Source organism: Mesoplodon densirostris, chromosome 9 (genome assembly GCF_025265405.1).
Source record: "Mesoplodon densirostris isolate mMesDen1 chromosome 9, mMesDen1 primary haplotype, whole genome shotgun sequence".
NCBI lineage: Eukaryota > Metazoa > Chordata > Mammalia > Artiodactyla > Ziphiidae > Mesoplodon > Mesoplodon densirostris.
Genome location: NC_082669.1, coordinates 26,107,404 through 26,132,654, shown reverse-complemented (window position 1 = coordinate 26,132,654; position 25,251 = coordinate 26,107,404). Strand labels below are relative to the sequence as shown.

Sequence of the window (25,251 nt, the reverse complement as noted above, 5' to 3'; positions counted from 1 at the left end):
AAAAATTACATTTGCTATTTCTCTTTTTAGATCATTTTAACATTAGAAAATACTTGGCCACTATAATAGGTGAATTACAAGTATATTTAAAGGTAAACTCTTCCTCCGAATTCTGTAGCTAATGTTAATATACCACGAAGTATATTCTTGCATACCTTCCTCCATGCTCACAACACACACACACACACACACACACACACACACACACACACACACACACACAGTTTTTAAAAATTGAGATACAACTCACAGATCATAAAATACCTATTATCATATGCTAGTTAGTGTTTTTAGTAAATTTTCAAGGTTGTGCAATCATCACTACTATCTAATTCTGTTCCAGAATATATTTATTATCCCCAGAAGAATTTTATACCCATTAGCAGTCAGTCCTCATTTCCTCCCAAACCTCCCAGGCCTAGGCAACCAACATCCTACTTTCTGTCTATATTTGCTAGTTCTCACATTTCATTTAAATGGAATCATGTGATATTTGGCTTTTTGTGTCTAGCTTCTTTCACTTAGCATAATGCTTTCGGGATTCATCAGTGGTATAGTATGGGTCAGGACTTCATTCCTTTTATTGGCTGAATAACACTTCCTTGAATGGACGGACCACATTTTGTTAAGTCATCCGTTGATGAATATTTGGGTTGTCTATTATGAATAATGCTCCTGTGAACATTCATGTACAAGTTTCTGTCTGGATACATGTTTTCGTTTCTCTTGTGCATGTTCCTAGGAGTGGAATTGCTGCGTCACAGGGTAACTCAATGTTTAACCTTTTGAAGAACTGCCAGACTGTTTTCCACAGTGGCTGCACCATTGTACACCAACACTTTATGGGGCTCCAATCTCTCCACATCATTGCCAACACTTGTTATTATCTATCTTTTTGATTGTAGCCATCCTAATGATTTTGATTTGAATTTCTTAGTGACTACAAATGTTGAGTGTTTTTGCATGTGATTATTGCCCATTTGTATATCTTCTTTGGAGAAATGTCTATTCAGATCCTTTAATTCAGTTTTTAATTTGGTTGTCTTTTTATCATTAGAAGAGTTCTTTGCATGTTCTGGATACTAGGCCCTTATCAAATACATGATTTGCAAGTATTTTCTCCCATTTTGTGGGTTATCTTTTCTCTTTCTTGAAAATGTCCTTTGAGGCTCAAAAGGTTAAAATTTTGATGAAGTCTGTCTAGTTTTTCTTTGGTTGCATATGTTTGTGGTGTCATATTTAAGAAATCATTGCTTAACCCAAGATCACAAAGATTTACTCTTATATTTTCTTAGAGTTTTATAATTTTAGCTCTTGCATTTAGGTCTCTGATCCATTTTGAGTTCATTTTTATATATGATATGAAGTATTGGTTTAATTTTATTCTTTTGCATATCCAGTTATTCCAGCACCATTTGTTGAAAAGACTGTTGTTTTCCCCATTGAATAGACTTGATACTCTTTTTTTTTTTTTTTTTTTTTGCGGTACGCGGGCGGGCCTCTCACTGTTGCGGCCTCTCCCATTGCGGAGCACAGGCTCCGGACGCGCAGGCTCAGCGGCCATGGCTCATGGGCCCAGCCGCTCCGCGGCATGTGGGATCCTCCCGGACCGGGGCACGAACCCGTGTCCCCTGCATCGGCAGGCGGACTCTCAACCACTGCTCCACCAGGGAAGCCCCGACTTGATACTCTTGTTGAAAATCAGTTGACCGTGAATTTGAGAGTTTCTGGACTCTCGGTTCTGTTCTGTTGACCTCCATGTCTGTCCTTACGCCAGTACTGCATTGTCTTGATTACTACACCTTTGTTAGTAAGTAAGCTTTGAAATTGGAACCTTTTTTTCTCCTTTTTTAAGATTGTTTTGGTTATTCTGGATCACTTGCATTTCTGTATGGATTTTCGAATCAGCTTGCCAGTTTCTGCTAAGAAGCCAGTGTGGGTGTTGATAGGTATTGCATTGACTCTGTAAATCAGTTTGGGGAGTATTGTCATCTTAACAGTATTTAAGTCTTCCAGTCCTTGTACTTGAGATGCCTTTCAATTTTATTTTGCTCTTCTTTAATTCTTTTCAACAAAGTTTTCTTTTTGGAGTGTAAGTTTTATCATTTTATTGTTAAATTTATTCCTAAGCATTTTATTCTTTTTGATGCTGTTGTAAGTGGAATTGTCTTAATTTCTTTTTCAGATTGTTCACTGCTACTGTTATGAAACCCAATTGATTTTTTCATATTGATTTTGTAACCTGCAACTTTGCTTAACTCTTTTATTAACTAATAATTTTTAGTGAATTCTTAAGCATCTATCTGTCAGCCTATCTATCTGTCTTTCTATCTATCTATCTAGATCATGTCATCTGCAAATAGAGATAGTTTCACTTCTTCCAGTCTGGGTGTCTTTTATTTATTTATTTTCTTGCCTAAGTGCCCTGGCTAGCACCTCCAGTACAAAATTGACTAGAAATTGTGAGAGCGGACATCCTTGTCTCATTCCCAGACTTGGGGAAAAGCATTCAGGCTTTCACCCTTAAGTGTGATGTGAACTGTGGGCCTTAGTCTTTCTTTACTCTCATGTTTTGGTTGAGAACACCTCCTAGTAACTCCCTGAGAAAGTGACCATTGAGAGAAAGTTTTTGAGACCTCACCAACCTTCCTAATTTTCCTGGGATTGAAGGGTTCTTGGGATAAGGGACTTTTAGTTTTATGGGGAAACCATTGCCCATGACTGAGCAGGTTCCCAGGATGTGAGAATCCAGTGCTGAAGCAAAGAAAGCCCCAAGGAAACCACGGCAAGCCGGCCACTCTACCAAATGTCTGAATGTGTCTGTGTTGCCTTTATACTTGATTGATAGTTTGGCTCTATATAGTGTTAGGTTGGCAGTGTGCCCTACATTCCCTTGTTTTCTTCTGGCTCACAGTGTCACACTTAGGGAGTTGGAGGGCATTCTGATTCTTGCTCTTGGTGGGAAGCTTACTCTTCCCAGTGTTTCTGCTCTTCCAAAAGTGTATCTTGCTTCTCTGAGTTTGGCTCTAGTTCAGTTTGATGTGCTTTGTGCCTGGTGGGCGCCCGTCAGACTGTAGATTCATGTCCTTCATCTCTACGAAATTTCTTAAATTCTTTCTGGTTCTCTCCCCCCCACCTTTATTTTCTTTATTCTTCACCTAGTTCTTCTGTTATTCAGAAATTGGATTGCTGTTTCCGTTGTTCCACTTTTTTCTTCCACGGGCACACCCTGCAGATACTGCAGGTTTGGTTCCAGATCGTTGCAATAAAGCAAATGTCAAAATAAAGGGAGTCACTCCTAGTGCATAAAAAAGTTAGGTTTACACTATAAGTCTGTTAAGTGTGCAACAGTATTATATATAAAAAACAATATACATGCCTTAATTAAAAATACCTTATTGCTAAAAAATGCTAACCATCATCTGACAATGAACATAAGGTTGCCATAAACCTTCAATTTGTAAAAAAAAAAAAAAAATGCAGTATCTGCAAAGTGCAGTAAAACGTGGTCAGCCTGTGTATTCTGTCTCTGACTTTTTTCTTTTTTTCTGGAAAACTCATGCACAGTATCCTCACCTGTATCCTCCAATCCTTGTATTGAGTTGGTTTTTATTCTGCTATCAGTATTCATTTCCACAATTTCTTTCTTTGTTTTCTGAAAGGGGTTGTTTTTTTACATAATATTCTGTTATTGTTTCAAGGCTGTGGTATCATCTCACGGTTGTGAGAGGATGGGCACACACAGGAGGATGGAGATGTGTGTGTGTGTGTGTGTGTGTGTGTGTGTGTGTGTGTGTGTGTGTGTTTATCTGTCTCCAGTTCCCTGTAGAATAAACCTCTAGGTTTTTGGAGGGTGGGGCGGGTAGTTGCCTCTTCGTGGAATAGAAGAGGGGGCTGACTTCTTCCTAGAGAGATTCCTTAACCTGTCCTCAGTATTTAGCCCCACTTCCCTACTTCCTAAGGTAACTTGTGTCCCCAACTCAAGAGCCTTTGGGGGTTCTGTGGTATCAGAAGTGTGTGTTTGGTTTCAGGTATGAGGTGACTGTGGGACATGTGAGTGGAAGCAATTAGCTGACAGGGACATGTCAGTCTGAAGTTTAGGGAGAGAAGCAAAAGTTGGAGCCAGGCATGAGAATCCTCATCTTGGCAGTGGTGGTTGTAACCCTGGAAATGAAGTTTTGTCTCTGAAGGGAGTGAGAAGGGCAGCGGCCAGTGAGAGGCTGGGGGAAAGCGTTCTGAAGCTCTGGGGACGGTAGAATCCGGTGGAAGAAAAGGAATCCCTGAAGAGAGGTAAGACGGGTGGAGGGGGAATCTGAGAGCAAGATGGTTTGGGAAAGACTCGCTGACCTGAGCTGGGACAGCGGGCAGAGCCGTCTGGGGGTGGGCAGGGTGGGACTCGGTGGACTGAGAGCGAGTGCGAGGAGTTGAACTCACCCATTCAACCATGTGGCCACATTTGGGATGGCAAGACTTGGCAGATCAGCAGGTCGTTCTGCTCATGTGCTCTTTGCATACAGTTTTGACACGGAAGAAGATTGATTGACTGATTTATATTACAATGTATTTGACTTACAATATTGCATTAGTTGCAGGTGTACAACATATAGTGATTCAGCATTTTTATAGATTATACTCCATTTAAAATTATTGTAAAATATTGGCTATATTCCCTGTGCTGTACAATATATTGTTATACTTTATTTATTTTGTACATGGAGTTTGTACCTCTTAATCCCCTACCCCTACCTTGACCCTCTCTCTGGTAAAGATTAGTTTGTTCTCTATGTCTATGAATCTGTTTTTTGTATTGTTATATTCATTCGTTTTATTTTTTAGATTCCACATATAAGTGATAACATACAGTGTGTGTCTTTCTCTGTCTGACCTATTTCACTAAGCATAATCCCCTCAAGGTCCATCCATTGTTGCAAATGGCAAAATTCCATTCTTTTTTATGGCTGAGTAATAGTCTATTGTGCGTGCGTGCATGTGTGTGTGTGTGTGTGTGTGTATCACATCTTCTTTATCCATTTATCTGTTGACGGACACTTAGGTTGCTTCCGTATCTTGGCTATTGTAAGTAATGCTGCTGTGAACACTGGGGTGCAGATATCTTCTCGAATTAGTGTTTTTGTTTTCTTTGGATATATACCCAGGAGTGGAACTGCTGGATCATATGGTAGCTCTATTTTTAGTTTTCTGAGGAACCTCCCTACTGTTTTCTGTAATGGCTGCACCAGTTTACATTCCTACCAACCATGTACTAGGGTTCTCTTTTCTCCGTATCCTTGGCAACATTTCCTTTTTTTTTTTTTAATAAATTTATTTTTGGCTGCGTTGGGTCTTCATTGCCGCACCGGACTTTCTCTAGTTGCGGCGAATGGGGGCTACCCTTCATTGTGGTGCGTGGGCTTCTCATTGTGGTGGCTTCTCTTGTTGCGGAGCACGGGCTCTAGGCGCGTGGGTTTAAGTAGTTGTGGCGCACGGGCTTAGTTGCTCCATGGCATGTGGGATCTTCCCGGACCAGGGCTCGAACCTGTGTCCCCTGCATTGGCAGGTGGATTCTTAACCACTGCACCACCAGGGAAGTACCCGTGAAGGCAGAACTAGTTGCTTTTCATCAGCAGCCTGAGTAGATGTGCTGCATTTGAAAGGCTGTCTGTCAGAGATGCCTTTCTGACACTAGTTTTGTTTGTGACTCTTGTTATAGTAAGACCTTTCTCTATAAGCCTCTACATAGAACTCTCCAGTCTACATTGCCAGAAACCGGGCTGCATTCCTCAGGCATTGTTAGTCCAATGAAGTAATTATGTTTGATAGAGCATCTAGTTCTGCTTCTTTAAAGGGTAAAATTAAGGAGATTGCAAATACATACCGTAGTCTAAGAGGCTCCTCTGAAGCACTTTTTAGGAGGCAGTAAAGTTAACAGTTCATGGCTGTGTGGGGGCAGGCAGCAGAAGCCAACAGCAAAGTAGCTCAGCGAGGCCGGGTGGCATCGCGCTGCAGCTCACTGCCTGGCGCTGCGGGAGGACCTGGCCAGCCTGTGGCCTGGGTCTTGTCCAGCCATCCTCTCAGCCCCCCTCAGAACAGCACTTGCTGGAGGGTCTTAGCTCATATGTATGCGAGGAGGGGGCTGTTAGGGAGGATCTAGTCTGACACAGAACTTCGTAAATGGTAGGAGTGTTTCTCCAGCCTGTCTTCACTCTCTTCACAGCTAAAATTCCCTGGCAGCATATAACTATGAGAACGGAAAGTACTATTTGCAGAGACTGAAATCCAGCAGGCGTTAGTGCTCCCGTGGCACGTTGTTGCTTTGGCTGTACTCTTGGGCCGTCATCTCTTCCAAGCTGAGCTGTTGTCAGGAGGCGGAAACAGCCACACAAGACCCTGGACGTGTATGGAGAAGTGCGTTTTGTCAGCGTGAAAGTCTGACCACACACTCTCAGGGCTCAGGGTCGTGTGGGTGGGCAGGTGGATGGCACCCAGAGGTCACAGCTGGACCTAGAGCGTGTGTCTGGACCTGAATTGTGCAGCCTCATGTGTGTAAACTGGGGATAAGAATTGGATCAACACAACCCATAGATGGGTTCTGGGGGTGTCAGCCATTGCCGGTCTGTTAGCTCGCAAGCCCATGCCGTTTCCGCAGCGAGGGGTTACATCCCTCATTGCACTGACGAGCACACCAAGGCTTGGAGAGCCGGGCCAGCTTGTCCAGGCTTCCGCTGCTGGTCTGTGGCCCAGCAGAGACTTTGACTCCAGAGTCTGTGTCCTCGAGCACTAGATTATTCTGCTTTATTTTTTTATCTGAAATCCTTTGAAGACCTTCCTTGCCTTAAGGAGGTCTGACATGTGAACCCCTTTGCCTGCTCTTTCACTTTCTCACTAGGGTCGGGTACTCATTGCTTCTCAGTGTCACATCAGCTCAGAGCTGCTGATTCCGGTCCTGACACCGTGTGGACTGCCTGTGCTGTGTTAGAGTCTGGAATGCACCTTCTACTGTGCACATGTGTGTGCACACACGCTCACAGCAGCAACCCTCCTCCCTTCCAAAAACAAAGCAGACAGGAACACCAGGAACAGTCGGTGGGGAGACTGTGCCCAGCTGTGGGGGAGGTGGCATGGGAGGTCAGCAGGCTGAGAAGGGCAGGCACCCTGTCAGGAGGAATTCCTGTACAGTCAGTGCTGGAGTTCTTGTGGTCCCGCGGGAGGTCGGAGGAGAGAGGGCTTGTCTGTGTACCTGGGGCGCTGGGATGACGCGGTCAAGTACCCTGAGTGTCATGCTGAAGAAGTGGGTCTATCTTGTGGAGAGCGGGCTACCCAATGGTTTCTAACTCAAGAGTTCCGTACTCTGGTTTGTTTGAAAGTTAACAGGGAGCAGACACAGTGGATGAGGTTGGGGACGCAGACAGGATGCCTCACTGTTGCAGTGTTTCCAGGGGTGTGTGTGGAAGAGGCAGGGTGACTGCTGTGTCGCCTGGAGCTTGTGGGGAGGAGAGGTCAGCCAAAGGAGACCAGGTGGTGGTGGGTGTGATGGTGGAGGAGAGAGAGGGAGACTGGGTGTCTAGGGCAGGATGTTGATGTCACATGTTGTAGGGGAAAGCAGGTTCTGAAACCTATGAAAGGCCCGTTTGGCTTTGACACTTGGAGGTCGCTGGGCTGGCCAGGGTTTCACAGTGGGGCGTGCTGGAAGGTGAGGTGGAGAGAAAGTGACTTCCTGAAGGGAAGGCAGGGTGGGAGCAGGATTTCGTGTCCTTGTTTGTTTGTCTTTAAGGTTGGGTGAGGTGTGAGGGCTGGAGCAGTGGGTGGCTGTGAGGGACAGGGGATATCTGTGGGAGGGGTCGAGCAGGAGCCGGCCAGGGGGCCTGGCCCGTTGACCTTGACAGCAAAAAGCAAGAGCACAGCCCAGGTCCCCAGGACTCAGCATTTCTAGTTGACGTCGAAGTTCTGTGTTATATAGTGTTGAGTGAGGAGTGGAGCTTTGCTGTGTCAAAATAATGCTTCACTTTACCAAAAGCATTTACCCTAAGATTCCATTCAATAGCAGACTCCTTAGTTCATTGGAGATTTTCTCTTTGCAAATGTAGATACACGCCAGCCACACCCGAGTGAAGGTCTTGCAGGGGTCGGTGCACCTCCTCCCGAGAGGTGGGCCTGGCCGAGGGTGGAGGAGGTGTGGAGGGCGTGATGTGAATGCCTGGCTGAGAAGAGGGCTGCTTCCCTGCCGTGACTTTTTCTGTTTGGATTTACAGTCTAGGGGGCGCGCGAGAGCCAGGCAGCGGGAACCTGAGGTGGGGATGGAGGAGCCGGGCCAGTTCCATCTCAGGGAGCTTGAGAGCAGAGAGGATAGAAATGGCCGGACAGGGCCTGGGCCTGCAGCTGCCCCCGTGCTGGCCACCCAGTCTTATGCCAGGGTCCTGTTTCAGGGCACCGGGCCTTCAGGTCGTGCTGGATATTTACTTATCAGAATTTAATGGATTATGATCTTAAATTCCAGGTGTGCGTTTTTGCCTGCAGAAAAGACATTCTAGACTTTACTGAGAGGAAGCTGGTGCATATGCAGAAGGCTGACCTGAGGGCTGACCCGCAATAGGACACCTTCAGGCTGGGCCTTAGGCTGCAGTGGAAACCCCTCTCCACCCCTGATAACTCCGGGCCTTCACAGCTGAGGAGATGGACTACATCTCTACTTAGAGTTCCAGGGTGTTCTTGTGAGATTGAAAACAAAACTCAGACATTGGTAACTTGAGGCTTTTTGGATGGATTTAAAGGAAACAGGGGGAGAAGATCTTCCATAAGATTATGATGTATGTATTTCGTTAAGTTCTGTGGTTTACATTCAGATTGTTCAAAATTTGTCCCAACTGTATACCAGTGTGTTAGACCCCATGTTAGGTGTGGTTTTCTTCTGGAAGATTGTGATCTCATATGGGACCCCATGACAGCTATGCATGTGGCTGCCTGATTGTAAGTGCAGGATGAGCAGATAACACCGTGCCTGCTCTGTGTGTGTCTGCGGTGTCGTCTGTGTCCTGGTGTTGAGTGTGAAGAGGGAGATTCACCCCTCTTGTCATCAGGGAGGAAGCCTGGTCCTGGCCTGGTAGAGGTTGGCGGTGAGGGGAAAGGATGGGATAAGCAGGCTGAGAAAAGCGGGTGGGTGAGGCGAGGCAGGCCTCCAGGGGGGGGTCACCCGGCCCTCCACCCTCAGCCCCCACGTTCTGAGTGTCGGGCTCTGCCGGCCCTCCAGGTGCTCGCCCTCCTGCCACCCTTCAGGCTCCTGTGCCGCCTGCAGGCTGGGCCCCCAGCACCCTCGCCTCCACAGCTCTTCCCATCCCTGCTGACACCCCACCAGCCCGACTCCCACCGGCACTGACCAGCCTGCTTTCCCATGCAGTGGGCGTCCTGCCATCCAATCGCCTCCGCATGGCAACCTTACAGCGACCTTTTAAAACAGTCAAATGATGTCACTCCCTGTTCCAACGCTGTGGTGACTACCCATGACTTTTTTGTTAAATTCTGAACCCTGTCTGGTTTTAAAAGCCCAGGTCTTGCCTGGCACGACCGCTTCTTCTCTTTGACAAAACAGTGGCAGTGTTTACAGGACTGATGATCCAGGTGAGTAAAGATGCTGATGATTGGAACACCTGCTCTGGGCCAGGAGGCTCTGCTCTGAGTGCTTTATATATATCTCGACCCATTTAATCCTCACATCTCTGAGGTGGGTACTAATGCGTCCCCATTTTACAGGTGAGAAGCTTGAGGCATCCGCTCAGGGTCATACGGCAAGTCAGTGGCAGAGCTGGCTTGGAGCTGTGCGCCTCCCTTGCTCACTGGGGTCATAGTCACCCTCCTCCTACCTGTCAAGCCTCCGAGTGGCTCCCTTGACCGGAGTTGCGGGTCTGTGACCTTTCTGAGCAACTCTTAGTTGCGGCATGCATGTGGGATCTAGTTCCTCGACCAGGGATTGAACCCGGGCCCCCTGTGTTGGGAGCGCGGAGTCTTACCCACTGGACCACCAGGGAAGTCCCTATTCTCTGCATTATAATCCAGTGCTGTTTTATATATTTAGCCGCTCATATCAGTTCCAGCTCTGCCCATTGGGAGCTCTCCAGTTGGCTTCTTTGTCCTTTTGACATTCTGCATCCTGTGGTTTTCTGAGCACTTCCTTACTTCCTGGCACTGCCAGGTGCTCCAGGCTCACCTCGTATTTTCTCTTCCACCCATTCTCCAAGGAGCCTGATTGCTTTGTTTGAGGACAGTGTTTAGAAACCATACGTGGCAGTGGATGAGCTCATTGCTGCTGGGCGCCCCTGCCTCTGGACCCTGTCAGTGTCCATGCTTGTCTCCTTATTTTTATATCTCTCTTTCTGGAAATATATTAAAATCTTTGTACCTTTCTCTGAGAACCAGAGCATGGGGCCTGTCACCTGCACCTGTGATGCAATTAGCAAATCCTTCTAATAGGTGAATTCTGTGTCCCAGCTTGGATGTGTGCTGGAGGAGGTGTTCCTACTTCTGTGATTGATTGGTTGACTGTGAGCCCCCAGATTCTTCGCTCTCTTGTGATGATGGGTGTGTCCTTCCCCCAGCGCTAGCACCACTCAGTCGTTACCCTTCATCTTTAAGCTCTGTTTCCAGTTATTCAGCCTCATACAGCGGGCCGCCGATTGAACCTGCTGTCATTTGTTTGTTCACCCCCACTGGTTACTAGATAATCTCTGATGTGGTGTCCTCCTCACTCTGTGACCTCCCTTTCTACCCCAGGAGCCTCCTCCCTCCTGGCCCCGTGACCCTCTCTCGACTCCCTGACCTCTCCTGACCATGATGCAGTTCCTCTCCTGTGTGTGTGATAGGTTCTCTCAGGCAGCGACTTGCACACTGTCTTGGCTGTGCCCTCAGATGCCCGGTACCAACATGGGGGCAGCGCCATGAAGCTGTGCTGGCTCTTTCTCTGCAGTACAGCTTCCCATTGTCCGTTCCATTTTGTGTTCTGTTCCACATGTAGATTTTATGCCCCGTGCTCTGAGAAGTGCTATTCTAGGGTGTGCACCCTCCAGTGGTGTATGGAAAATTACGTTCCTCCTGCCCTGCTCTCTGATTACCTCAGTGGTTTCTTTTCCTTTTTGTCAGTCAATGGGTGAGTCCATCATTTTGGTCATGATTGCAGTTACTTGGGAGACCATGCAGCCCTATGCTCAGTGGCAGTTTGGGTTCCTCCTCTCTGAATGTCCTCTTTATAGCCCTTGCCGACTTTCCTATTTCTGTTACTGATTTGTAGAAATTGTTTATATGTTCCAGTTCTTTGTTGGTTATGTGTCACAGATCTTCCTCCTTTCTGTGGCCTACCTTTTTTTTTCAATTCATTTATTTATTTATTTTTGGCTGCATTGGGTCCTCGTTGCTGCATGTGGGCTTTCTCTAGCTGCGGCAAGTGGGGGCCACTCTTCGTTGCGGTGCGTGGGCTTCTCATTGCAGTGGCTTCTCTTTGTTGTGGAACACGGGCTCTAGGCGCACAGGCTTCAGTAGTTGTGGCACGCGAGCTCAGTAGTTGTGGCTCACGGGCTCTAGAGCGCAGGCTCAGTAGTTGTGGCACACGGGCTTAGTTGCTCCGCGACATGTGGGATCTTCCCTGACCAGGGCTCGAACCCGTGTCCCCTGCATTGGCAGGCGGATTCTTAACTGCTGCACCATCAGGGAAGTCCTTGTGGCTTATGTTTTAACTTTGTGTACTCATGGGGCCTTCTCATATAGAAGTTTTACATTTAATTTATATTTTTTTAATTAATTTAATTTATTTTATTTTATTTATTTATTTATTTATTTATTTTGCGGTACGCGGGCCTCTCACTGTTGTGGCCTCTCTCGTTGTGGAGCACAGGCTCTGGACGCGCAGGCTCAGTGGCCATGGCTTACAGGCCCAGCCGCTCCGCGGCATGTGGGATCTTCCCGGACCGGGGCACGAACCCGTGTCCCCTGCATCGGCAGGCAGACTCTCAACCACTGTGCCACCAGGGAAGCCCAATTTATTTTATTTTTGACTGTGTTGGGTCTTCCTTGTTGCGTGCGGGCTTTCTCTAGTTGCGGCGAGCGGGGGCTACTCTTCATTGCGGTGCGTGGGCTTCTCATTGCGGTGACTTCTCTTGTTGTGGAGCACGGGCTCTAGGCGCACGGGCTTCAGTAGTTGTGGCTTGCGGGCTCAGTATTGTCGTGCACAGGCCCTAGAGTGCAGGCTCAGTAGTTGTGGCATACGGGCTTAGTTGCTCCGCGGCATGTGGGATCTTCCCGGACCAGGGCTCGAACCCGTGTACCCTGCATTGGCAGGCGAGTTCTTAACCACTGCGCCACCAGGGAAGCCCACATTTAGTTTAGATTTAAATGATCGGTCTTTTCTATGCTATAAGGTGTCTTGTTAATACTTCTCTACTTGGATTTAATAAAAATATTTCCCTATAAAATTTTTAAAGACAAGTGTGTTTTTCACATTTAGGTTTAGTTTTTTGCCCTTTGTCAGGCAGCTATTCTTTCCTATCCGTGTGCCACCTCGGTCTCCGTGGGAGGGGCTGGTTCAGGGCTGGGTGTTCTCCCTGCTGGCCATTTGCTCCGAGTGCCAGGATCACACTTGACATCAGCAGGGGCTGTTCTCCCCCCTTGTTTTTCTCCTTCTTCAGTACTATCTTGGTGATTTTTGGCATCCTTTTTGGTCTCTATTTTAATTCCCCTACCTCTCTTTTTTCTGGGCCTCATCCTCCTCTCTCTATGGTCTGGACTGGAGAGATGCAGGCATGCCCACCTCGCTCTGTGGGTGAGGTCGTCCAGTTGGTGGGACGGTCAGGAAGATGTTGAGAGAAGAGGACAGCAGACAGCTTCCAGGATGAAAGGGCATTTGGTTTCTTCCTTGAGGAGTTGCGGCTGGTGGTTTATGGGAGGGAAACACTAGATAAAAATCACACAGAGCATGTCTGTTACCAGGTGCACTGTGTGCATGCACTTCCACATGATTCTCACCTAAGAATCCTGGGAGGTGAAAAGGAGATGCAGAACCTGCAGCCCAGAGAGGGTGTGAGCGGTCGTAGCTAATCATCCTGAATCCCTTGTGCGTCTGCTGTTCCACACTGCCCCTTCCCAGGATGGAGCCCCTGGGAGTGGAGGAGGCCCCATCCCAAGTGACCTGACCACATGTCCTAGTGATAGGAGTCGCTTCCATTTCAGATGTTTTGTTATTGATTAAAATTGATGCCTTTTAAAAGTTTTTTTTTTTAACTTAACGTGGCTTTTCAAAAATACCAAAACCAAAAAGCCAAAACTAACTAAACAAACACACCAAAACCAGCCCCCAAATTCCAAAACTACGTAAGCTAATTTGAAGGGCCATCTGGTAAATATTTCAGGCTTTGCAGGCCATGCATTCTAGAGCCAGAAGCAGCCGGAGACGCTTTGTAAATGGATTACTACAGCATGCATTCCAATAAAACTTTATTTACCAAACAGGTGCTGGGCTGTCATTTGCCATCCTGTGACCTGTAGTATTTCAGACAACGTCTCAGTAACACACCTTGAGGGTAGAACAAAACAGAACTTACATTAGCTGGCTCACCTTTGAAAAAAACCAGCCTTCTCAGTACTCGGTATCAAGATCATTTCTTCATGGCTCAAGACTTGTGGGTAGAATTGCCTTTTGCCACCTCAGGCCCAGACCTGCCAAGGTCCTCGGGACTCCCCTGATTCCCGTGTCCCCTTGCCACGCTTCCCCTTGCTCCCTGTCTCGGGGTGTCCACGTTCTCCCTGCTCTCCCCCCGCCCCCCGAAGTCCCTCAGTGCTCGCAGGTACTGGGCAGCCTGGCACTGGCAGCTAACACTTTGCACCTTTCATCTTGGGCTGGGCACACGACTTTCCCGGATTGGGCTGTAAATTCTTTGACAGTGATAGTGGTGGTGTCATTAACCAGTTCATTTTGTCACCAGGACAGAGGTGGCCAGCTGATTGTATGGCCTGAGGCTTGCCCCTCAACCCTGACACTTTCACCGCCTCTTCACCTGGGCCCAGGGAAGCCCTCCTCAGCCCTCGCAAGTTTCCTTCTTTCCTATTTTTTGGTTTTTACTTTCAATAAAAGTAACACTGGTCTCTCTCCTCCAGTGTGGTACTTTTCATTCATCACAACTTGGTCCACCTGAAGCAGGACTTGATGAACTTCACTTATTATGGGATGTCAGCCTCTGAAAGAGCAGACCCTATGGGTTCAGAGCCACCCTGCTGTGTCCTGACATGCACATCGCATGTGCACGTTGCATGCCTGCGTACGGCAACCCCAGAGACCACCGTGTCATCTGTGGGTGAGACAGCTGAGGACTGCTCACCTCGGGAGGGACAGCACCACCTCCAAAGCTCTGACAGCCTCTCGGACGGGGGTGGTAAGGCCAGACCTTGTTGAGAATTAGAAGTTTGATATAAGGTGGGTCTTTCAAAGTGAGAACGTGGGGTGAGAGTCTTGATTAGGACTGGGTGAGGACAGTCAGGATTGGTGGAAACTGCAAGGCTATGATTTTGAGGGTGGATTCAGAGGCTGGGTGTAAACTGGAGGTTGAGTTTACATTCATGGAAGAGTTGAGGGCTCTTTGGGGAAGTTGCTGTCATGAATAGTCAGTGCTAGTGCAGGCAGCGGCTGAGTGCTGAGGCTTGTTGATGTTGCAGCCAGGTGTGGCTTCTAGTCTGCATCTGTGGTGAGCGTGTGGCAGTGCTCAGTTCTCATGCATGCATGTATTTTGGATTCCATTTCATCCCCTCACTGGACCTCTTGCCCCTTGTTACGCTGTCTCCACGGGCAGCTTCTGATGCAGGCGTTTCTGACAGGTGGCTGTGTTGCTGGGTTCACCCCTTCTGAGGTTTGGGTGTTGTTTCCCTCTGGTCCCTGTGGGTTGCAGGCTGTACCTCACTTTATTGTGCTTTGCTTTACTGTGCTTCGCAGATACTGTGTTTCCTACAAGTTGGAGGTCTGCAGCAGCCCTCTGTCAAGCAGACCTTGGAGCACCATTTTCCCAGCAGCGTCTGCTCACTTCAGGTCTCAGTGTCACATTTTGGTACTTCTCCCAATATTTCAAACCTTTTCATTATTATTATATTTGTTATAAATACAAAACTTTTAACGGATGAGGAGTTGCTTCTTATGGCTGAGCAAAGTGATTTCTTGAGATGGAATCTACGGGTGAAGATGCTGTGAAGATTGCTGAAATGACAGCAGAGGATTTAAGTATTACATAAACTTAGCAGCAGGGTTTGAGAGGATTGACTCCAATTTTGAAAGAAGTTCTCCTGTGGGTAAAATGCTGTCGAACAGCATTGCCTGCTAGAGAAATCATTCGTGAAAGGGAGAGTCAGTCGATGTGGCGGACTTCATTGTTGTCTTGTTTTAAGAAATGGCCACGGCCACCCCAGCCTTCAGCATCCACCACCCTGATCAGTCAGCAGCCACCAACACCAAGGCAAGACCCTCCACCAGCACAAAGATTATGACTCGCCGAAGGCTCAGATGATGGTCAGCATTTTTTAACAATAAAATATTTTTAATTAAGGTATGTACATTGTCTTTTTAGACATAATGCTGTTGCACACTTAACAGACTACAGAATAGTTATATGGTCTAGTGTAGAGTACATATAACTTCTACATGCATTAGGAAACCAGAAAATTCATGTGACTCACTTTATTGTGGTGGTGTGGTGGTCTGGGACAAAACCCACCATATCTCTGAGGTATGCTTGTATTCCTCAATTGGGAAGTCTGTTGGGACTTGAAATAGTAAAGCTGGTCATAACTGTCCTGATTTTGGATGACCAGGAATAGAAAATTGAGTTAAAGACTAAGAATTCAGCATATTTATGGAGTAGATTATCTAGTTTTTGTTTTAAAATGTATATTTCATACTTATATACTTGTAAAAAATTGGAATGCCTCCTTCCCTTGTTGAAGTAATTAACACGATTTAAGAAAAAGTCTCACTATAACCAACCTATATCTTTAGTTAATTAGAAGAGTTCATAGTAAATATTGATTATGTTTTTGTTGGCTGACCATCTGATACAGATTGTCAAAGACGTTCCCTAAATTTGCATTAACACCTGTCAAATGATTCATGGGCGTATCATGAGACTCCAAGCACCTTGCCTCATTTATTTTAGGTAAATATAGAATCGTCTCATATTTTTAACTGTGCTACAGAATTAATTTTACAATGTTAAAAGCACATTTTCAAAGTATACTTTTTGTAAGAATTTTTTTTTATTAAACTGAGCCTTCCTGACAGTGTCTTGGCCATGAGTGGGTGCTAAGGAATGGAAGGCATCCCGGAGGAGCTAGACTGGTGCGCGCAGTGACCATGGGCCAGCCCTGTCCCGAGCTGGGCCTCTGTGTTCCTCAGCTGGACTTTCCCTTTATATTTAGACGAGCTCCTGGTACAACTGGTCAAGAGAAGAAAAGACGACACAAGGAAACCATGTTGAATGCAAAGGGAGCAATAACTGCAAAAAGTAAAGATTAAAAAATTAGAGTATTCCTGTTAGAAAGTAGGCGCGACGACACCCTTCAGACCTCGGGGAGGTGAGGAGCTGTGAAGATCTTTTGATGGTAGTGATGGAGCTTGAGTTAATCAAACATCTGGAAGGAAGTAGGAAGACAAGTTAATAAACCGGGAGAAGGTGTTTGTGAAGTATGAAACCAACGAAGAATTCTTATCAAAAGTTTATAGAGAACTTCTTCAAACCAGGGAAAGCACAAACAAAAGCCATGGCAGGAATTTCGCAGAAATGAGTCGCATATACGGCCAGTTAACATTAATACGCAGGGAAATGTGAATCAAGACCATACGGAAATACTATTTTTTATATATTTTTACTTGATAAAACTTTAGAAAGTGTGCCAGGGTTGAACATGACCCCGTGGGTTGGCGGGACCCCATGCACACCACTGGTGCATGTGAATTGGGGCAGCCCTTGGAAATGAGTTCTCACTGCCTCTTAAGGGTGGGATGCTTACTTTTACACCCTTGACCCAGCAGGCCCACTCCTGGGTGCATAGCCAAGACAAATCCTTCAGGTTTTGTGACACAAAAAGGAAAGCGTAGCATAATGAATGTCCACGAGGTTCCCCCCTTCCTTGTTAGCAGCATGTCATGATTCGTGTTTCATTTCTCTCCCTAATCCCAGACTTTTTTTTTTGATATGGCAAATCCCAGAAATCACAGACTTCACCTATATATATACTTCAGTAAAAAAAAAAGGGCTTAATGTAATTATAACTTACAAATTTATGGTTCCTTATAATCATCTAATGTCCAGTCTGTGTTCACTCTTTCCTGATTGTCTCAAAATGTCTTTTTTCAGTTGTTGTTTTCAAAATAGTATTCCAGCAGGTCCAAACATTACATTTGGCTGCTACATCTTCTAAGTCTCTTAATTCAGAATCATTTCCCTTGTCTTTTTTCATTTTATGCCATTTATTGGTAAAGAAACTTAGAGTTTTGTCTATTGTAATTTTCCAAATTCTGGACTTGGTTGGTTTTATATTTTTTTGGTGTTGTTGTTTTTCTGGCTGCGTTGGGTCTTCGTTGCTGTGCGCGGCCTTTCTCTAGTTGCAGCGAGCGGCGGCTACTCTTCCTTGTGGTGTGCAGGCTTCTCATTGCAGTGGCTTCTTTTGTTGTGGAGCACGGGCTCTAGGTGCACGGGCTTCAGTAGTTGTGGCATGCAGGCTCAGTAGCTGTGATACGTGGGCTCTAGGGCACATGGGCTTCAGTAGTTGTGGCACGTGGGCTCAGGAGTTGTGGCACACGGCCTCAGTTGCTCCACGGCATGTGGGATCTTCCTGGACCAGGGATCAAACCCATGTCCCCTGCATTGGCAGGCGGATTCTTAACCACTGCACCACCAAGGAAGCCCCTATGTACATGGTTTTGATGAACGTGTTCTCTGTTCCTTGTGCTCCCTATAGTCTGGTGATTAGACCTGTGAGGTGGGGTGGATTTAAGGCCCAGCGTTGGTGCAGGACTACAGCAAAGGTGAGGCTCTCTCAGGAGGTGCCTGGTATCTGGCTGTTGCGGACATAGGTGATTTTCTGATCCTTCCGTGGGCAGACTCCCATCCGCCGCTCACCTAGCACTCAGCGTCTGTCAAGGGATGCTGCCCAGCCTCACGTTTCCATTGTACTTTACACAGTGGTGATTTTCTCATTCTGTTATACCTTCATTTATTATCTTATAGAGCTTGGCTTTTCTGGAATCCTTATAGAGGGACTTGGCTTTTCTGAAATTCCAGTTCCTGTAGAACCTTTTTTTTTTTTTTTAAATTAATTTTCAGACTGAGCTATACTCTGCTCACCAGAGGTGACCACTGGGGTTTTATGAGCTCATGGATCTTTAACTATTTCACGTTATTCTTTCTGATGCTCAAATTGTCCCATCTTTGGCCAGCAGGAGCCCTCTGGAGGGTCTCATGTGTGCCTCTCATGGGACCCTCCTCACCTTGAGTGGCATCTTTGCTCTCAGGGGACTACTTAGCTTAGGCCGACTGGAGACTAGCCGCCTCTCCACAGGGGCTCTGGTCCTGTTGGTGAGGCAAGCCCCCTACTATCTGGGGAGACCGATTGGTGGCAGATGCTAAACTGGTGAGATCAGTGTAGATCAACTTATTGATGCTAGATTTTAAAAAAGAAACTCAAGGGTAAAACTGTAAGCTTATTAGGCAAAATGCATAACTTCCCTCCCTGAATGCCCCAGAAGGTCAAGAAATCTCTATTCATAAAGGTCACTTGTTGAGTCTTGCGTCTGTAGGCAGACTTTCTAACTGGGTGGGAAGGCACTGAAGAGGGCAGTGATCCAGCGCGCGGAGGGCGGTGACCCTGAACATTTTCCCATTTTGGCTGTTTTACACGTTTGTCTCACTTACTCTTCTTGGCCACTCTTTGGGACAGAGCTGTCAGTGTTCTGGTTTTATGGTTGGGGACCAGGGACCGGAGTGCCATGACCTGCTTGAGGTTTCATGGCTGGCACCCAGTGACATGGGGTCGGCCTCGGGCCTTGAGTGCTGTGGACATGGGGTCTTCAGTGACTGCTGGGCCTGGTGTAGAGGCTCTGAGCCCTGCGCCTGGGGCCCGGTGATGTTGGCTCTGGTTGCCTGAGGAGCTGAGAAGAGGCAGGTACTAAAAAGGATCCTGCAGGTGGGGGGCCCCAGAGGAGACTGGGCAGGAGGCTGGGGAGGACGGTGGGCCGCCTGGTGCAGAGCGCCCTCTGGGCGGGTCATGTGGACCGACGCTGCCATCTGACCCTTTCGTTTCTAAGCTGCGGAGGTGGAGTGTGACGTGGTGTAGCGTGGCCATCCCAGACAGTCACAATGGCTAAGGATCCAGGCCCCGCCAGTCACATTGCAGTGCTGAGAACGCTGCCTGTGGACCTGTTTCCAGGAGGGCACAGTTGGTGCTGGGCTTCCGAAGCAGGGAGTTGGGGCTCCGAGGTGGGCAAGTGTTCTAACAATGCTCACTTTGAATCGGCTGGAAAATGCAGAAATCCAGAGGAAAAATCACTGTGTTTCCAGTGGCTGTGGCTCCCATCCACATGTGGGATATGGTGGGATCAGTGACAAGAGAAGGAAGTCGATGAGAGATGGAGCTGGTGAGAGGATGAGCTGCTGTCTGGTGACTACCTAATATACCCCGTACACGCACACACACCACAAACATGCTTATAACATGCACACACCACACACGTACACACCACGCACATGCTTACAGCACACGTGGTCGCATGATGTGCTCATGCACACGTACCCATGCACGCCACGTGTGCTCGTGCACGCATAAGCCCTGGCCTCTCCCACTGGGTTCAGGGGCAGTGGCATCTACAGGTGGGTAGGGAGGTGTGGCCGGAACTGTCACACCTGGGCACCACTGAGGACAGTGGAGAGGTGGCCTTTGCCTTAGGTCATGAGGGGCGAGTGTGAGTGTGTGGAGGCAGGATGTTCCAGGGTGAAAGCAGCTCTTTCTGGCTCTGGGAACCTGGTGAGCACTGCCCAGCACCTGTCTTCACGTAGGGGGAGCCACCCCCAACCCCGGAAGCCTGGGAGGGGCCTGAGAGCAGCCCCGACTGCTCCCCGAATTATAACCCATTCCCTTTATGGGCTCCAGCCTGCTTGCACAAAAGCCTTTATCTGGGGGCTGTGACCCCTTTTACCCGCGACAACTCCTACTTGCCACTGGCTGTTCTAATTCCCACGCCGCCTTGGCGCAGGGGCGTGGAGGGGGAGAGTGGGGGCGGCCTGAGCTCCACATCCCCCACCTGTGCAGGTGATGATGCTGGCTGTGGGCGTCTGCCCAGCAGAGCTGATCCCTTGGAGACGCAGGGCCTGGCGTTTCCTTTAACAGGGTCGCAACCCTGTAATCTGGTGCTGTGGCTCCTCAGGCGTGGGGGCTGCAGTGAGGCCTGTGGACAGCGCCACCCACTGTGGTGCCCTGGCTGCTGACTCACACTCCTCCCGCCCTTCCCACTCCCTGCCTCCTGCCCCCTTCCCCACCCCCAGCGCTGGCCAGCAGCTGCAGGGGTGTGGCCACAGGCTGGTCGGGGGACAGGGTGAGGGCGGGGGCCCAGAGCACCTGCACATGACAGGAGACTTACTGTTGCACACTGTTGGCTGGAAGTAATCAACTGTATTTAAAGAGAAGGTGGATTTCGAGAGTTAAAAACGCCCAGCAGCTTGCTGCTCTGTGCTGGGAGTGACTCTCCTGGCTCCGCTGGGAAGAGGCTGCAGGTCTTGGGGGAGGGGGGCAAGCGCCTGCTGAGCCGCCCCCCTGCGATGCTGCCTGAGCAGCGCCCCTCCTGCTCTGGGAGAGGGGGTTCCCTGAGCACAGCCACCCGTGGGGTGGAGGGTGGCCCCTTGAGGAGGTGTGACCTTGTGGCATCTCCCGTCCTCTGCTCGTCTGCTGCCCGTCCTGGTCGGAGGGCCCACGTGGATGGCAGCCCATAAGGGCTTAGCTGTATGTCATGGGAAGTAGCTGTCCCCCCACTTTGAGGGGTCCTTAGGTTTATTTCCTAACCTCTGCCAGTGCCAGGCCACATGGGCTTTTATTTTGTGTGTGGGTATTTTATTTCCGTGTTTTCATAACCTTGATTATTTCACACAGGTAACGTACACACACGATTCAAAAGGCCATGCAGAGAAGATGTACGGGGAGGGTCAGGCCTCCTCCCACCCCTCCTGTTACTTGGTGCTCATTGGCGGTATTCTGTGCACGTTCAAGTGTTTGTCAGATGTGAGCTTTACAGCTGCGGTAGGTGCTAGAGCTGGGAGGAAGCCTGTGGGTCAGGGACACGTGGGTCTTGGGCCACCCTGTCCCCCGGACCTGTTTCAGGGGCTCAGCAGGCAAGCAGGCTGGCATGGCCACTGGAGAGCTCCCAGGAGTGGGGGCCACAGGGCAGATCACCGTCTCCTGTCAGTGTGTTCTTAAAGAGAGCTCTCTTTCTCCTGGTGGTAAAGCGTCTGCATGTTGTAGGGAATTCGGACAATACCTAAAGATACAGAAAAGAAAATCAAACTGCTTGTGATCCTGCTACCCAGAGACAACCACAGAGGCTTAATGGACTTCCTTTTATACATACACACACGTCTTTGTGTGTGTGTTTTCTTAGAAGGCTGAACCTGTACCATGCACAAAAGCTGCATGTCCTTTGTCAGTTCTATAGTATATTGAAAGCTTTCCTCTCATCACTGAACCCCCTTTGCAGACGCTTGCATTTGGTGGCATCCACATCAAGCTTACGCTGACCACCGGTGACCAGGCTTTGACTGTTCCTGTCTCCTTTGCCCCACCCTGCTTTCTCTGTGGCTCTAGGTCCCCACAGGGGCCCTCCATCCCTCCCTGGCCGCGTGAGTGGGTAGTTTGGGGCTGGCATCTGTTCTGATTGGTCAGTGCCCAGCCCTGCCCCTGACCTAAACTGCTGCAAAAAGTACCACAAACTGGGTGGCTTAGATCAGCAGAAATAAATCTTCCCGTAGTTGTGCAGTCCTAAGTCCAGGATCAGGGTGTTGCAGGGCTGCATTCCCTTTGGGACTCTGGGTAGAACCTTTCCTTGCCTCTTCCAGCTTCTGGGGTGGCTGACAGTCCTCAGCGTCCCTTGACTTGCAGCTGCATTGCCGTCACCATGTGGCTGTCTTTTCCCTGAGTCTCTACACATTGTCCCTCTGTGCGTGTGTCTTCGTGTCCGGATCTCTCTCCCTTTAAGGACACGGTCCCATTGGATCAGGGCCCACCCTGATGACCTCATTCTAACTGGATTACCTCTGTGTAGATCCTGTCTCCAAATGAGGTGCCGAGAGTTAGGAGTTCAGCGTATTAATTTTGGGGGACATGGTTCAGCCTGTAGCAGCCACCAGTTTACCAGCCCAGAGAGCCTGGGCTGTGATGGACGCCCAGCCTCAGATACAAGGTGTGTACAGCATACCCACAGGAGGTAAACATGTTCTTGGCTTAAAACTTTTGCCCGAAAAAGTGCGTCCTCATTAACCACCGCTCCCAACCCCTCCTGACCAGAGGTGTGGGGCTGATGGGGTACATGTGTTCTTGACCCTTTTCTGGGTGTTTCCATCTGCACACGTGCAGATGCTCACAGTGAGTGGAGTCTCATCCTTCGGCCTCTCCCTCCAGGTGCGTCTGTCGGGCTCTCCGAGGGCAGGAGAAGGTGGCCGGATGAATCTGTATTTTGGGATGTCCTTCCTCATAGGTGTTGCCTCCTCCCCGACTAAGCTTCTGTCTCTAATTTAGATCTAAAACTCACTATAATGGACTCTACACTTATTTTTGTATGGTGTTCATACTGTTATTAACACTGTTAAATTCTGTGGCAAGTATTTTATTGTATTTTATTTTTACCATCAGCTTCTTGGCCATGCCTGTTTGCATCTGCGCTGGGTTGGTAATGCGTGTACAGGAGGATTTGGCTGACTGGGTTTTTTCTAGGCTGTCTCATAAGCACATTGCTCGCATCTTAGGAAAGCCTGCAGTTTAGTACATTGCCTTGGCTTTCATTTATTTACCGGGAGAAAATGGAGGCTGGTGTTGGATTAGGATTGAAGTTGAGCAGCTGTAGGCTGAACTTGTTTTGCCTTTTTTTTTTTTTTTTTTAAGAGATACGTCCTGCCAAGTAGTTTATGAGAAACCAGGCACCCACAAGCCCCAGGATTTTTTTTGTTTTTGGCTGTGTTGGGTCTTCGTTGCTGCACGCAGGCTTTCTCTAGTTGCGGCGAGCGGGGGCTACTCTTTGTTGCGGTACGCGGGCTTCTCACTGTGGTGGCTTCTCTTGTTGCGGAGTATGGGCTCCAGGCACGCGGTCTTCAGTAGTTGCAGCACACGGGCTCAGTAGTTGCGGCACTCAGGCTCCAGGGCGTGCAGGCTTCAGTAGTTGTGGTGTGTGGGCTCAGTAGTTGTGGCACATGGGCTTAGTTGCTCCGTGGCATGTGGGATCTTCCCGGACCAGGGCTCGAACACATGTCCCCTGCGTTGGCAGGCAGATTCTTAACCACTGCGCCACCAGGGAAGTCCCCCCAGGATTTTATTAATGAGGCTCTTTGGTTTGTGGGCTGGCCTGGTTTCTTTTTTTTTTTTTTTTTTTGCGGTACGCGTGCCTCTCACTGTTGTGGCCTCTCCAGTTGCAGAGCACAGGCTCCGGACGCGCAAGCTCAGCGGCCATGGCTCACGGGCCCAGCTGCTCCGCGGCATGTGGGATCTTCCCGGACCGGGGCACGAACCCATGTCCCCTGCATTGGCAGGCGGACTCTCAACCACTGCGCGCGCCACCAGGGAAGCCCCTGGCCTGGTTTCTAAGCTTCATGAAGACCAGGAGCACCAGGCTGTGCCGTGGTCTGTGGTGGCAGATACTTTTCCTGACCTTAAGGGTGCTGCACTCAGGGTCTTCTCCTTGGCTTTTCCCTTTGTTCCTGTGACCTCCCAGGAAGCCCGAGCTGGGGGGTCAGAACGGAAATCGCCCAGAGAGAGGGAGAGTTTTAGATGCAAAATCAAGTGAGATTAGGTGAAAATTCTCACAACCTAGAGACAGTATGTACCTGGGTTCCCCTGTGGCCTTCCTGCCCTGTGTGTGGGCCTGGGCTGTCATCTTACTTCTTGTTCTTTCTCAGGAGGCAGGAGCAGTTCCAGAGAAACCCCGACAGCTACAATGGTGCTGTGCGTGAGAACTACGCTTGGTCCCAGGACTACACTGACCTGGAGCTCAAGGTGCCGGTGCCCAAGCACGTGGTGAAGGGCAAGCAGGTAACCTCGGGGGTTCTTCCCAGCTTCTCTGCTCAGCTTCTTTCCTTGGGGCATAGGCTTCAGGCTGTGGGCTGCACTGGAGCTGGTCTCCCCACTTAGCCACCAACACAAAACCACTTATTTTCTGCAGTCACAAGCCTGCCACCACCACATCCTCTTTAACCACGTCAAGTATGAGACCCAGCTCAGCCCCCTATGTGAATAGAATGTGAGCTTTGTTGTTGTTTTTTAATGACAGAATTTTCATATCGTTTATTGCCTTTAGTCTCTGCAAAAGCACTACAGAGTAGGCAAGGCAATTGTTGTTATACCCATTTCACAGATGGAGAAAGTGGAGTCCCAAGAGGCAAAGCAAAGAACTACAGGTTCTGTAGTGACAGGTGGACTTCCAGTCCTGTGCTCTTTGGAGTTGTAACATTTACAACTTGAGTTGATTTCTCCATCTTAATGACGTTGAGTGAGTAGAAATTTAATCTTTTAGCGGGAGAGAGATGTTTACTTGGGGACGTTGAGAATAACATGATTGTAGCTCGTTGGAAATAGGTAGGCATCACTTTAAAGGAAAAACTCGCACATGAAATGGGACATTGTTACTATAATCCATAATATAAAAAATTCCGATATATGCCAGAAACTGTTTCCTTATTTCAGTCATAATGAGAAACTACAACCTGCAAAGTAAGTAGTAGCTTTTATGTTTTATAGATGAGAAATTGAGGCCGAGAGAAGTTACTTGGTTATCCAGGTTGACATGGAAAAGTCACCATGTGTCTCCCTCACTCTTGCTATGCCGGGGACAGTGAGCACTGTCCGAATGTTTTTGAAGGAGTGAATGGCTGAGTGGGTGCAGTGGTAAAGCCATGGTTTGATTCAGGTGTGTTTGCTTCTAAAGCTCATGCTATTTTCCGTGTCCCACTCCTCACTTTATAAAGCGAAATAACTGCTGGCTTCTTTAAA

The 25,251-nt window shown here is 48.4% G+C and overlaps 1 protein-coding gene across 2 annotated transcripts in view; it reads left to right on the top strand.

Moving 5' to 3' along the window:
• The window catches only part of NUDCD3 (NudC domain containing 3), a 75,920-nt gene that overhangs the window by 26,843 nt on the left and 23,826 nt on the right, over positions 1-25,251 (top strand). For both annotated transcript variants that reach the window (XM_060108314.1, XM_060108313.1), the window contains exon 3: positions 24,162-24,294. In XM_060108314.1, coding sequence (XP_059964297.1) covers positions 24,162-24,294 — 133 coding nt within the window. The remainder of the gene's footprint in view (positions 1-24,161; positions 24,295-25,251) is intronic.